Source organism: Botryllus schlosseri, chromosome 6 (assembly GCF_051294905.1).
Source record: "Botryllus schlosseri isolate E-star chromosome 6, Bs_hap1, whole genome shotgun sequence".
NCBI lineage: Eukaryota > Metazoa > Chordata > Ascidiacea > Stolidobranchia > Styelidae > Botryllus > Botryllus schlosseri.
The window spans coordinates 19,910,248-19,924,915 of record NC_137241.1 but is presented as its reverse complement, the minus strand read 5'-3'; the positions used below and the strand labels follow the sequence as shown (position 1 = coordinate 19,924,915).

At 38.4% G+C, this 14,668-nt stretch overlaps 1 protein-coding gene across 2 annotated transcripts; it reads left to right on the top strand.

Annotated features, from left to right (window-relative positions):
- Positions 1-4,309: 4,309 nt before the first annotated feature.
- LOC145441426 (uncharacterized) lies at positions 4,310-14,415 on the top strand. Of its 2 annotated transcripts, none has more exons than XM_080319282.1 (4): positions 4,310-4,864; positions 4,936-5,048; positions 5,115-5,396; positions 5,971-6,156. In XM_080319282.1, the coding sequence occupies exons 1-4, from the start codon at positions 4,842-4,844 to the stop codon at positions 5,982-5,984; spliced, it is 432 nt and encodes a 143-aa protein (XP_080175408.1). In that variant the 5' UTR covers positions 4,310-4,841; the 3' UTR covers positions 5,985-6,156. The 2 variants fall into 2 exon arrangements, with proteins under 2 accessions (XP_080175408.1, XP_080175407.1); XM_080319281.1 differs by lacking the exon at positions 5,971-6,156 and adding an exon at positions 13,391-14,415 and having other exon boundaries at positions 4,541-4,864.
- Positions 14,416-14,668: the final 253 nt, after the last annotated feature.

The following is a 14,668-nucleotide window of genomic DNA, read 5'->3' as shown; positions in this document are numbered from 1 at the left end:
TCGCTTTCAAGATATCAGATGGCGTAATTGATGCTTAAAAATGTTCGAATCTCAATCTGTCCTAATTTTCCAAGCTTTTTTACGCTCATCCACAGGTGCAAAAACCTAAGCAGCTAGTCAGTACCTGAATATTGCGCATTGGCGGAAGTTTGATTAGACCTTAGTATGCAGTACTGTCTCACTATGCTCGCAAAACCTGTTAACAATCAACCAACAAACGAAAAAACAGTGGAATAACTGCCAGCAAAGGTGATAGCAGTACTCCACCACGGTCAACATTACTCAATGAAGTGTATGCAGTCAACCTTATCCGCGCACACGCTGATTTCGGCGGGAGTAAACCTTACAGCGTTAGGGGGCGTGGCAGTTTCCAATCATTGTATGTATATCATTGAGTCATATTTAGAATTAGATTTGAAACAAGTAATGAAACCTTACAACTCTATTCACGACTGAGTTTTCCGTTTGTCAAATAGAGTTTCAGTAATTACTATCGCGATATTTTAATGTGTTACTACACACAATAGAATCAATCAATGAAATAACACCTGTTGTAAATATTTCTAACTTGACAACCACTTGTGCATACCGCGATCGACTTGTGACGCGATGAGTTAAATCGGAATATTTCAATCTATTTGTCGAAACCTTGAACAAACTATCAGGTTATTTTTTGTTGCAATCGAGTGAACGGAAATAGTATTACGTCTCCACATTTTAACATCTTCCCATACACAAAAGAGTAAAATACAAAAAAAAAACTTGTCAAGTAAATCCGTTTGTAACTTACCCGACCAACTCAAGCAGTTAGCCAAGCATACACGAGTAATCACCACAATCCAAAATCCATAACAAGTTCGGTTGTACTCATAGTCCACCAACTCGTATTTTTATTCAACTTCAAAAGTCGTTACTATTCTGTAAGAAAGAGGAATTACTACGCGGTATATTCTGCAAGACAAAGTAATTATTACTCGATATATTTTGTAAGACAAAAGTAATTACTACCCGCTGCAGGTGACTTGAGATTAACATAATATGTTTGAGTATACGAGATTTGAAAGTCTGATCGACGTAGTCGCGACTTCATTTCTTACAATCGAACGCTGGTGTTATATTCAAAGTTATCATACTATAAACATAAGGATTGACACATTGATTCGACATATGAGATTTTGTAATAGTTGATCATTACTTTATTATTAAATTATTTGCGTTAATTAGACCCCGCGTTGTGGTAAATGTTATGACAGCAACAAACTTTTCAGTACCAATGTTATTAACATATTAAGCTGTAAAACTATGTGTGTCTGAAATGTTCTTGATAGGAAAATTACTCCACCTTGGTAAAAATCACTCTGCGTATCGCGGATATCAGAAAATATTTCCAGTAACCAAGACTAAAGATGAAACGACAATATCGGTATTATTACATTCAACAATCAGTACAATTATTAAAATCTATCGTTTGCGATAAACAGCACTAAAGACGTAATTATTCCAGTATTCATACATTGAACATCCGATACAAAATGCTTTATTATCCCGATTCGCAACGGATAATTGAAACGACTAAGTGTAGAGTCAGTATATCATAATGACACGTCGTTACTATTGAATCCAGCAATTGATACGATTTATTGTCGGGATTTGTGACAGCGTATTGAAACATACACAACTTACAGAGTGTGAAAATATCACTTTGGGTATCGAGTACCGTTTGAAGCGTGCGATCAATACATAATTCCGTTCACACTGTCTAAGGCGTTGTGAAGTCTACAGATTTACACTTCAAGACTTTGATCAACACAAAAACAATTTGGAGTATCTTTACTGGATACATCCTATTCTACTAGACTTGAGTAATACACAAAACTCATAGCATGAACAAAATCGCAATAGGCGCTACACTGAAATCTACAAAATGTGTTTGTATTGTTGTTAGTGATCATAAATTATCATTTGAATAAGTAATTGTAATCATAAAACCAAACTTGCGAAAGTCATTACCATAACAAAAGAATATTGTAGGTTGCTTGCTAAATGTACGCCAGAAATATTTGTAGAACGCTCACGACCAAAGAAATCGGAAATTCCCCCCATTGTCATTCCTCAAAGTAAATGTTGTCACAATACTCATCCCGTAAAAGATCTTACTTGTATGTGATTGAATCGCAGGTAATTAACCCGCTAAATCAAACCATAAGGAAATTTCACTCACTCATCGGATATTGATATTAAACAGCGTCACTTAATCGGCGTAGATCGTTTTTCTAAATGCAAATCATACCTGACCAACAGAAAACAATTTTCACTCACCTTGTAATGAAACCAAGTGGTGGACCTTCGTTCAATATTTTGTCTGTGTCAAATACTTTGTAATAAACACAATGGAGTGGTTGAGCTTCACATCATCAAGCTGTCATTAGTAAATCAAGATTTCGGTAAACTTGTAAATGTATCGTTTAACTAACCGAGTTGTATGCGCAGTTTGATATTTTTGTCATTTAGTGATTGCTGAACATACCAAACGATACACATTCACTTCCGAAATACTGCGTTGATCGCAATTCCCTTTGTCGTGATAATCGAAGTACATTTGATTCGAATTCGTAACAGCCGACTTTTCTATGACACGATAAATTTTGACAACTTATACTTAGAAGTTTGGTGCATATCGCGAAAAATAATATACCACCCATATTGATATTGCTACTCCATTGATCGGTATTTTCAAACGAGCAAAGTTTATTACTTGAGTTGTTCTGCTTACTATATTTAAATGTAAACTCATCCATCTTTCAAAACCACAACGAACAAAGATAAAAAGTATGCAATCAAACACAACATGTTTTACTTTTGTAGGACACTAATTACTATCTCATTTCATACTAAGTGTATAAGAAAGATATTCATGACACACGAAAATATTCGATATTCCCATGCTACGAACCTGTACAATGATTGGCACCGCTTTAAAACATTCTCGATGTCACAAGAACTTTATTGTCTGAATGATTGTTCATGTATCTTAATAATCAAATAGTTCAATACAGAACTAGTACGAACAGAAACATCAGAGTTGTTTACACAAAAGTTTGTATGCGTGCAGTATGCGAATACTATGTGTAAGTCGAACACAATTGCGGTATCCATCCAAGTTTAGTTAACACAAATTCATTACAACGGAGTCGGGTAAACTTTCGTGAAAGAAAAGCATACCCACTTCCCAAGGGTTCTGTCAATGTCATAACAATTACCCAGATACTCCAACAACAAAGTACATATGTTTTCTAGTCACGATCCTTACATCTTTCACATAGATCAATCTACTTTGCTAACGAAAAGTGCTGAGTCATCACATGATTACCCTCACAACAAAACAGCTTGAAGATATTATCATACAAAAATATTCCTAACCCTTTGCGCACCAGTGACAAATCATACAACAAACATTTTTTGTGAGTCGAATTGTTGTTCAGTGTCAAGTCTACCTGTTGAAACGTACATTAAAACAACACAGTCACAATTCAATTAAAACCACGAATCTATTTTCATTTCGTCACAAACTGTCACATATAGAAAAATAAATTTTCTTTCCCCAACACATACTTGTAACCAATCGCTTTCATGAAACACACAACCCCATAAAAGTATTTACTTTCTACAACATAGACATTCCGATGTAGTCAAGAAATATTTTATTAATCAAAATCATTGATTTCTGTTCACGGCGTTAGTGTGTGCATGTCATACCTGTGGGCCCCGTAATAAAATGGACACGGCACGACTGAATGTAAGGGGATAGAAGTCTATCGCATCGATTTACATGTGGTCTTCGCTACGGTTTCAAAAAACGAATCATCTATTTTGCATCGGTCGAGACCGAGCAAACCAGTTACATGTATTCGCGGTAATGATTTTGCTTGTTATATACGAATAATAGGATTGCTACTCCGACAAATCAAATCAACATACAACAATCTTCTGACGATCATAATAGCAATTTCATTTTCCCCCCCTTCATAACTGTATACGTACGAAAGGTATATTGTACAACTCGGTAACTACGTTTAACAAGACCAATCACACTACCAGCGTTGAACACAAGATACCTACCCAAGTAAAAATATCATTCTGGTTTGGACAACTGACGTTTACCTGTAAAAAATTATCATTTTCACTTGGAGGTTCACCGTTACCTAACTAAAATACCATTGTCCTTTGGGGATTTATCGTTTACCCAGTGTAACAAACCCCTTTTCACTTGGATAATAGGTTTCAAGTGCTTTCGCTCGATCTGAGAGTACTACGGTGGCATTGTTTCAATAATTGTGACACAATTTTCATATACCAACAGCGTTTCAGCGAATTGCATGCAGTATTAACAGCGAGATCTGGATGGTTGGAACCACTTTTCGCTCTCCACAACAACATCTTTACATGCGACTAATCCACATCTGAATCAGATATTCCTTATTCATTTTTAAGTAATCATTTTCCGCGGTATTGATTGTTATCATTCCTGTTTCTATCATAATCAACTTTCATATTTCATTTACAAATTACATTTCGATTACTGCGACAGAGTTAGTAACTACATGTGTCAATGTAGGAGTGCGACATTTGTCAGGCTTTCGAGAGATTACTAATGATTATCGACTGGCATGTAATTAACTAAAAACCTGGATATGGAGTTGCAATGATTATAATTGTTCCTGTTCTAATGTAGCGGATGCGACGAGTGTATTATATTCGGTTTGGAGTACTACGATGGGGAAAATGGATCTTTCTGGTACTGGAGTGACAATGACCTGTTTGACGGTATCGATCCAGCCCCCATGTTTAACAAACAATCGCGATGGTTAGCATGCTACTGATCGCGTTCTTTTTGAGTGGACATCAGAAACAGTATTCTGGCGTAAATAATTTCAGGAAGGCCGGTGAAGGTGATGGATCTGTTTTCAGTAGCGCTTGCGTCGAGCCTGACGATCGGACGTGGCTGGAAGTCCAGGATAGCGATTTACATTGGTTCATATGCGAAACAAGTATATATTTGAAATTGTCAGATCATAATGAGCAAGAATTGGCATCCCTCTACTATTTTATGATAGATGTTTTGCATATTCAAACTTCGGTGACGCAACTTTACACAAAAGTAGGGGAAACTGTTGAAATAAAACTGAGAGTCACCCTTCAAGGAATCGACGGTCCTGCAAACATCGTATTGTATAAAGATCGCAACTACGACAGTGCCATTAACTCAACTTCTATGGCGAGTGAATTATGGATATACAAGATATCATCTATAACTGAGAGTGACGCAGGAACATATGAGTTTGAGGCAACATTCAGCGATTTCAAGAGGACTGTGACCACAACTATAATCGTGCAAGGTAAAAATAAGTTAAATTGAATTTGAATTATCGCCTTTATTTCTAAAATTATACTTAAATTTAAAAGGGATGTCGTAAGGTAAATTGGTCTTCCAAGATTTACCCTCAACTGCCATATGTACTATTTGATATGATAATGTTAGACCACCTGAAACGTTGATACTCTACTGCGCCTTCGAAAGCATATTCAAGCTCAAAACTCGTTGTCCACATCTTCCTCCACTTTTTTCGAGAATTCATGTGAATTCAAAATGCATGACATCGCCATATAATACAATGAAATAATATATTCATATTTCTTCCCGAGGTTTTTCGAGCTCATTCATTAGGCGTTCCCTCATCTTTGATACGAGCATTCAAAACTTTCTTTGCTAGATGTGCTACTTTCCTGGAAATAACTAAATTGTATGTCAGGTTGTCAATTGCTGCCCGCGCCGATAGGTTGTCTCTGATAGCCGTCAGCTCCGCCGTAAACATACGATTACAGCAAAATTTCGAAGCAGTCGATTACTATTACGATCACAATAATCACCATTACTCATGATTACATTTATTTTTCTCCTTCGATTCTCAGGATTTGAGCGTTGAAGACACAAAGGACGACAATATAACTATTCCGATGAGAAGGCCCCATGAGATAATTTTTATGTGACTTCATTTGTTTGTAACATCACAATTTGGCCATTGCTCAACTTTATAACTGGCGATTTCTCACCCCTAGGGATTTCCAATCTACCTACAACACGTTGCTAGCATGCATATAGTGTATAACCAGACAGTCTGCCGAACGCTCCCTTCCACTACTTGCTTACTATGTCAAATTTTAGTGACGGTAACGTGCATGAGTGTACATTAGGGCTGTTCAAAAATAACTTTTTTTCCTGAATCTTGCTGGTTACTTGAATAATTCGTTAGGTTGCCTTAAAAAACGACGCATACCAAATTTGAATTCATTCCGACAAATATTCGCGGGTTACGTAGAGTTTGAAAGTTTTGGATTTGCCCAAAAACGCAAAAAAAAATTTTTCTCAAATTTTTTTGCCAACCCCATGAAATTGTTGGGCTGTCTTCAAAAACTATGCAAAACAAATTTGACTCAATTCCGAGCCGTAGAAGCGGAGTTATTCCAGTTTTTCGGTGATAATTCTTGGATTATCCACCAATCAAGGATAATCCCAGAATTATCGAATAAAAACTGAAATAACTCCGGTTCTACAGCTTGGAATTGAGTCAAATTTGTTTTGCATAGCTTCTGAAGACAGCCCAACAATTTCATGGGGTTGGCAAAAAAATTTGAGAAAAATTTTTTTTTGCGTTTTTGAGCAAATCAAAAATTTTCAAACTCTACGTAACCCGCGAATATTTGTCGGAATGAATTCAAATTTGGTATGCGTCGTTTTTTAAGGCAACCTAACGATTTAATCAAGTAACCAGCAAGATTCAGGAAAAAAAGTTATTTTTGAACAGCCCTAGTGTACATCGTGCGATGGGGGATCTTACACGTAAGTTTCGCAACACGAAAAGGCTTGCATTACCGGCATATGTGCATGAACTCAACCCTGATGAATTGATATATTGGTAAATAAGAAATAAAATTCAAAAACCTCCCCCGTAGACCTACAATACTTTTTAACAAATGCGCGCAGCATTCGGTCCACCAAGGCAGTATTAGAGGCCCGCATACAGTTTTCGATCATACATGATAATATGATCCGCGGTCATAGTCTGCCGCAATTGTTCACTACATGATTGCTACGTCAAATTATAGCGAAAGTAGGTTATTTTTTTCTTTTTTTCGTTATCAAATAATAGTGATTGTTATTCTTCTTGCTACCTACATGTGATTTACAGGCAGTCAGAGTTCAAAGAACATGTTCACAACTTTGATCGACCAGTATCAGTTTAGTAATATTTTCATTATCAAAATACCACAAAACTGCGATACAATGAAAAGATAGGATGGTGTCGAAACGACTTGGAGTAGTCTTTGAAATCAGACACCCACCTTGGCCTAGGCAAAGTAGAGGAGAGTCACGCACACTGAATGAAAAGTAAAGCAGATAATATACAAGGCAAGCGACAAAATGATATGACATGTGGCGGAAGGCGTGATCGATATGTTAAGTCGTGGTCCGGTAATCCTGCAGGTTGACTAGTATTCATTGTATTTCGACTTGAATGTATAGGCATGCACGAAGACTGTCGGATAGCCGGCGAGATGGTGTTCCACGGGGGTCCGTCATACTTGATAGAGCGCTGAGTTTTCTTGTATTCCGTCCTGATCATATGGTAGTTGTTCTTCGTTGACGCACGTTTGCCGTACTTTTGCGCTTTTGACTCCGTGGTGAAGTAATCGTTGAAATTTGAGGTACAGTGACCCAAATGGAACTGATACATAAACTTAGCAACTTCTAGCTTCCTCATATCTTCTTTGTTTAGAACACCAAATCTATTGTGTAACGATTCATCAGTTGCACATCCAGGCCCCCGATCACAAATGTTTCTCTTCAACAGCAATTGAATAGATTAAGTTAATAAATTCATTAAATACGTTTTAGGTCTCTATGCTTCAAACTTAAAGTTCACGTTAAATACGAATAATCCTATAGCATATGTGGATAAATAAGCGCTTAATGTGCGAACTCCCTAATCAGCTAGGGGCATCTTATGCTACTCTAATTCATTACTACGAATTACTGGGGAACAAAACAAAACGTGTATCAACGGTGTGGTAAAAGATCTAAACCATAACATATTATTTTCACACAAAGCGAAAACAATATATGATATATTTATTGCATATATGTTTGATTGCCGTTGTTCCCCTTCAGACACCACAGTTCTGATAGGCGAGGTTAGGCTTCGCCTTAGAAAGTGCCATGACATGGTTTGGTCGAAATGCACGGCGTGATACCAATTGCCTAATTACAAATGGGCTGATAAATATTAGAGGTAGAGTCGGCATTTCATAAGGACAATGTTTTGATTTCGAACCACAACCTCCCCTGCGCACCCCACTGCACAAAACGTATCATCACTCAATCGTCACAATTCGACTATTGATTGCGCCTTCTGTCCTGCAGTTAATGATGGCGATGATGGGCGTGGGCGTGTCATCGTGAATTATATGTGTGAGTTTTGCGGGGTCTTAATCTCCATCGAAACCCATGAGACTGGCTCAGTGAAACCCTGGGATTCTCGTGAATCCAGGTTAAGAATCACAAAAATTACCTTACATCCATTCAACCATTTATTTCTTGTTAAAAACTATACTAATGAATCGTTGAACTCCCTCCTCCAATTGAATAGGTCATACTCACAGATCGCGATATATAATACAAAACGATAGGCTACTCATATGGGTCTGTCGCAAAAGACCATTAGAAGTCATGCACAAATAATTAACTCTTACAACAACAACCATTCTCAGTTCCAGTTACAATTGTCAGCGATATGCCGAAGGAACTCTCGTCTCCAGTTACTCGAGGACCTCTGGCTATTGAATGCATAGCGACAGGAATTCCGACCCCTACGATACACTGGAAAACAAATAATGGCTCAGTCCGTGAAGGCTCAACAGGCCCGGGAGTTTACCAAATTATCCGCACGAATGTGGCATCACTATATATTGAACACGCTGTCAGCACAGATGACGGAATATATGTCTGCATGGCGGAAAATGAATTTGTTCATCCATACAACAATACACTGATAGCAGGGCGACTATGTTACGAGGTCTAACATCATAGCAGTATATTTGAGTGAATGGCATGTAACCATCTTATTAATATATTTAGCTTCCGGACATCCCAACATTCATGACTCTGGAATAATGATCAGTTCAATCTGGTCTGTGGAGTCGGAATCGGAGTCGATGGAGTCGGATTCGGAGTTTGACTAATTTTTTGCTTAATGGAGATGGAGTCGGATTCTCAAATTTTTTGAGCTCGCCTTGGAGTCGGAGTCAGAGTTTGTGAAAATGACCCTGTGTCCGACCCCGAATCCAACTGATGCAACAATTGCTTTCAAAAGTATCTTTAAATTACGAATATTGACTAAAATAAGATATTTATGTACCATCATGTACTGTTAGTAACGATATTGATAAAACTGAACATTATTTGCAAATGGCAATGCAGTCGCATTGAGGAAGAAAACCGCAATATGCATCTTCGCGACTCCGTCACAAATTGATGCAATTTTCGGAATTACCATGATACTGTGACAGAGTAAATACATCGGCTGCAAAATTGTAAAATTGATGTAAATATAACCAAACGCTGCTTCCCTCTTGACAAAATTTAAAATATTTGTAGTGTAGTTCAGCCACTTGGCTCAAACAAATGATTAGGAAAGACTGCTAGTCCTAGTCCTTGAATACTTGACTAAGTGCACGTAGACTAGACATATGATGATATGACTACTTTCTAAATTTCGTTTGTGACCAATGTTTTTTAGTATAGTGGGGGTGTGCGTGTTTGTAATCAGAATAGTGTATATCGAGAAAATTAGTCAAAGACAAAGCACCCAACTACAAACAGTTAGTCGAGAAATTCGTATCTGCATATTGAAAACTTGGAACAAACATGAGCATAAAAGCTCACTTCCTGTTCAGTCATCTTAATATATTTTCTGATCATCTTGTTGATTAGCAAGGGGAGAGGTTCCACCAAGACATCAAAACAACAAAAGAAATATATTATAGGCAGATAATGTGAACGAACATGTTACGGTAGACCAGTGGTTCTTAACCTTGCCTCCAGCGCCCCCCAAGGGGCGCAGGAGATTTTGAAGGGGGCGGAAACGCTCAGGGGGCGATATGGGGGGCGCTGAAGGAAAATGGCGTCGCAGTAGATGATGTAGTAGTAGGACATATCCTTAATGAGTATTCAGAGCAAATTAACATTCTACAAAACATGTCAAATCTCGAAATTTTTGGTCGCGCTACGCGTCGACGTTTGCTACATATATTTTCATAAATGTACTGGGTTATTATAATTAATGTAAAATGGATTGCGCGTACTTTTAGATCGCCAATTTCCCGTTAAAACACTATCGTAACGCTTGCTAGGGTTATTTTCAACAAAATGTTTCGAACTAGGTAATATATCCTGCAGCGCACAGCGTGTGGATATCGAAAGAGGCACTGCATATCACTTTTGAGAGTGAGAGCCCCTTGTTCATGAAATATGCTTTGAAGCTTTTTGCACGAAAGGAATGACTAAATATACTTGTATTTGAGAGCTACAAAATGAAATCGTCAGAATATTTCTTCATCGTATCATAAAGGATGATACTATCTAGTATTGTGGTCCACAACCGCACATGAACGTTATATAATATGAGTTGCTTTGTTTGGAATAGGCCTACATTCATGGTAAAATTAATAACTGGGTACAGTAGGCCTACTAGATTCAATGTGAGCAGATATATGCATCTCATTCTCAATTGACTTACTTATAGTCACACAAATCACTAAAGAAAAATCCTATACGATTAATTCCCCCGTATTGCCAAGCGCAGATGTCAATTCGGGATGTGTACATCTGCTTCGAACCACAGGGTATGAGACCGTACCCAATTTTTGTTATAACTACGTTTATTTGCCCCTGAATATACCACATACAATTATTATATGATTTATTATAGTCGAGTCGTCCTCGAGCGCGATTAAATCGAGAAATATTTCCAATACTAAAGTCTCGAAAAGACCGACTGGACCTTGACCTCTTACCAGGACCGAAACTGCTGCAACCCAAACCCCCAATCGAGGGTGGTGAACTCGAAGGGTCATGTTTTGACGACTTCCCCACGAAAAAATAGAAATAGAAATAGGCATTTCGGCATCGGCCATTACCACGCCACGATGCACGAATACATATGAAGTTCCGGCCAATATGGGACTCCGAGAAGTGTGCCAAAAAGATCGTCAGCGAGAAAACCTTAGCCGAAGATGATTGCTCTTTATGTTGACCGTAAACGTCGATGTATATACGTCTAATTGTCCATAGGTGCTTAAATCGCTCGTGCCGAATTACCATGTCGTCGCAATCTACACCCCGCAGGACAAATAACATCCACCAGAGAAAAATTATTTTGCCAGTGAAGAAATACCAATTTTGAATCGTGTGCTTATTCAAGTTTAATACGTTTATGCGTTTCAATATCTTTCGAGTATATATAGCGGACAAAAAGTAACAAAATAACAACATGTAATGAAGTAGGCCTAATGGTACCAACGGGCCGGCCCGAATATGTTTATTAATTAATTACGTGGCCTTGATTTTCCAAGTCAACAGCTCACTCAGCGCTACTGCTGGTAAATCTGATTACGTAGGCTGAGAGGATAAAAAGTTTATAGCGTCATATATATGGAATTACCACCTATTCATTCATGCATTATAGAAAATTTTGGCGACTGGGGCGCCAAGGCCACACAAACTTTGCTGACCATCGAAATCACGCGACGGGGTTCTTGGGGGCTAAGCCCCAAGAAGTTTAGTTTATCACGCTATGGGTGCCCAAGACAATCGTTATTTTAGGGGGGCTGACGAAGTGCTTACGTAGGGTTACCATATTTTGGAATCGGGAAAGGAGGACGTGCACTTTTTCAAAATTGTCAGACTTACAATACTGGAGTAAAATCCGGAAAAAATGGTAAATTCACGACAAAATTGTGGTTGGTTGACTACAAAAAAGATCAACTCTCAGGCTCAACTCCCGAAATACAGTTTTTCTTCTCGATTTTCCGCTGGTTGACTAAAAAAATCGTCGCTTACGTTCGAACCACGATTTCCTGTTTAGCATCATTTATGCCCATTTTCACTCGAAACTAATACCATCTTAGCTCTAAAAGCTGTAAAGGAGGACGAATTGCCAAAAAGGAGAACATTTAGGCTTCCTCGAAGGACATTTTCTAAAATCTGAAAAAAGAGGACAATATGGGGGTGGGGGGGGGCGCTAGAGCACGAAAATTTTTGAAAGGGGGCGCTGGAGGAAAAAAGGTTAAGAACCACTGCGGTAGACCATTGCCGGAGCCTTTCGAGAAACTGCACTAACTTGCTTACTGGCAAAAATCGCAGGCGTATGACGGGATCCATCTTGATTTGATGTGTTTATTGTATCATAAAAACAATTCCCTGCGATAGGGATGTTGGCTACTGTATAACTTGTTTGTGGGGAAATATCGGTAGCAAGTATAGAAACACGTTTTACAATCTGCTCAATATCAATAGCAATAGTCAGACGCCGAATACGTTGCCCGGTCTGGCATAGACCGTTAAGGCGTGAGCTTTTATTCCTTGTAAGTCCTCGTCGAAATCTTCGGCAAAATGACGGAAGATATTGATTTTAATATAGCATTTGATTGCTGCAATTGATACATGTGGTGACGTTTTTAAACGTCAGCGTACTTCAGCATTGGGGCATAATGTGGCCTGGTTGCAATTAGCAATATGACGTCACGTGACGTACCCATACCTTTTGAAAAGGTTCTCGTTCACACGAACCTGAACATTTTAAGGGCTCGCACCATCCTTATTAAATATTATATTCCAAACCTTTGGCTGCTACCATTATAGTATACTTCTCCCACAACATTTTCCATTGAACCATCAGGACTTGGGTTATTCAGAACCGTTTATTGTGTTTGATGTACAAATCGCCAGGACGGTAACGACTGATGGACTATGAGTGGTATACGGTACGCACGACGTAAGGCAAAGTATACAGGTCGTCCAGCGCACACTTCCTGCCTTGAAATACGGATCATTGCTGACTACAATATAAAACACATTTGCAACTTTGTTAGCTATACTGTACACTGGAAACAGTCCTCTGCGGCTTCCAGGCATAAACGAATTCATTCCAGAATATCATTGTTCCTAGCGATATTTGTGATTATGATCGCACAGGAAATTTTGTTAAGTTGCATTATCCCGGTGTTATTGTCCGACACCGTTCACGGCTTGATCAATGTACCGTTTATCATACAGAAACAATACAAGTTCTGTTATGACGCCCTGAGAAGTTGTAATCGTGCGAATGGCCGGAAGAACTCTGAATGAACGTCACAGTACCAGAACAATTCAGCTAACGAAAACGAACCTGCGACTACCAGTGATCGCGCGAATGGCCGGAAGAACTCTGAAAAACGTCACAGTCTCAGAACAATTCACCTTACGAAAACAACCAATCTATAACAATGAGCATCAGTCCATAATGTCCTATTATAATTCTATTCATTCGTGTTTTAGATCACCTACCGTTGTATAGATGCAGTTTTATAATCCCCTATATACATATCGATTTATTATTAATACTGCGATGTCAGAAAACAATGAAGTGATACTTTATTGACCTCTTCGGTGAATATTACCCATTATAAAAATGCACCTTTGTTGCAATGTACCTCGTGTGATATGAGTATCAAAACAGGAAAGAGCAACATCCGTGCCAGGTCGCACAAAGTGCGACTGAATTGATCGACGCGATAGATATTATATATACAATACATATATCGCAACGAGGATGGGATTGTGATAGCAGTAGCAAAATACTCTTTATACACTTATATTTTCTGACCAATCCATCACAGCGACGGGAAAATGTTCCCTATTAGCGCATCTTGAAATATTTTTTCCCACAAACAATCGCGGTTCTCCAAATCAAATATTGCACACCGGTTATGGGAATCGTCAAAGACGCAATTTTAATATGCGGCGTATAGTGGGACACTGTATTGATAAAATTAAAGTGATTTGAGCCCACAAATGTGGGGAGCATTCCACATTATGTTGTGTCATCGTTATGCAATTAAAAGCCGAAGTATTGTGAGATTTGACTGGCCTGTTTTATATTGTGTAGAACTCATATAGTAAACCAGTGGTCGGGAACCTATGGCTCGCGAGACATATGTGGCTCTTTTGGGCATATAATATTGGTCTTTGCGAAATTTTTATTTTTGTGTTTAATTTATCTATATTGCAGCATCTTGTTATTAAATCTTTAGCACGACCAGTATACTTATTCGTGTGGCAGTATAAACATGTCTTTGAGAGTTTAATACAGTGGCATATTCGGGATTAGGGGCTCGGACCCCCTTTTCAAAATCCTCAAATTTAAGTTGTTGTCGCGCCAGCGACCAATATCACTCCTGAATTCGATGTACCCGCCACAAAATCTTGGATTGCACGATACGTTGATTGGTCAACGAGAGTAGGATACGTGGCGGTACCTATATCACAATGCAGTTTTCAAATACATATTGTTTT

Bases quoted from the DNA above. Each gene is read 5' to 3' on its own strand.
- LOC145441426 (XM_080319281.1), top strand. From the start codon at position 4,842: ATGTTTAACAAACAATCGCGATG. The intron at 4,865-4,935 runs GTTAGCATGCTA...AAATAATTTCAG, and splicing joins TTTAACAAACAATCGCGATG to GAAGGCCGGTGAAGGTGATG. The intron at 5,397-13,390 runs GTAAAAATAAGT...TTTATCATACAG, and splicing joins CACAACTATAATCGTGCAAG to AAACAATACAAGTTCTGTTA.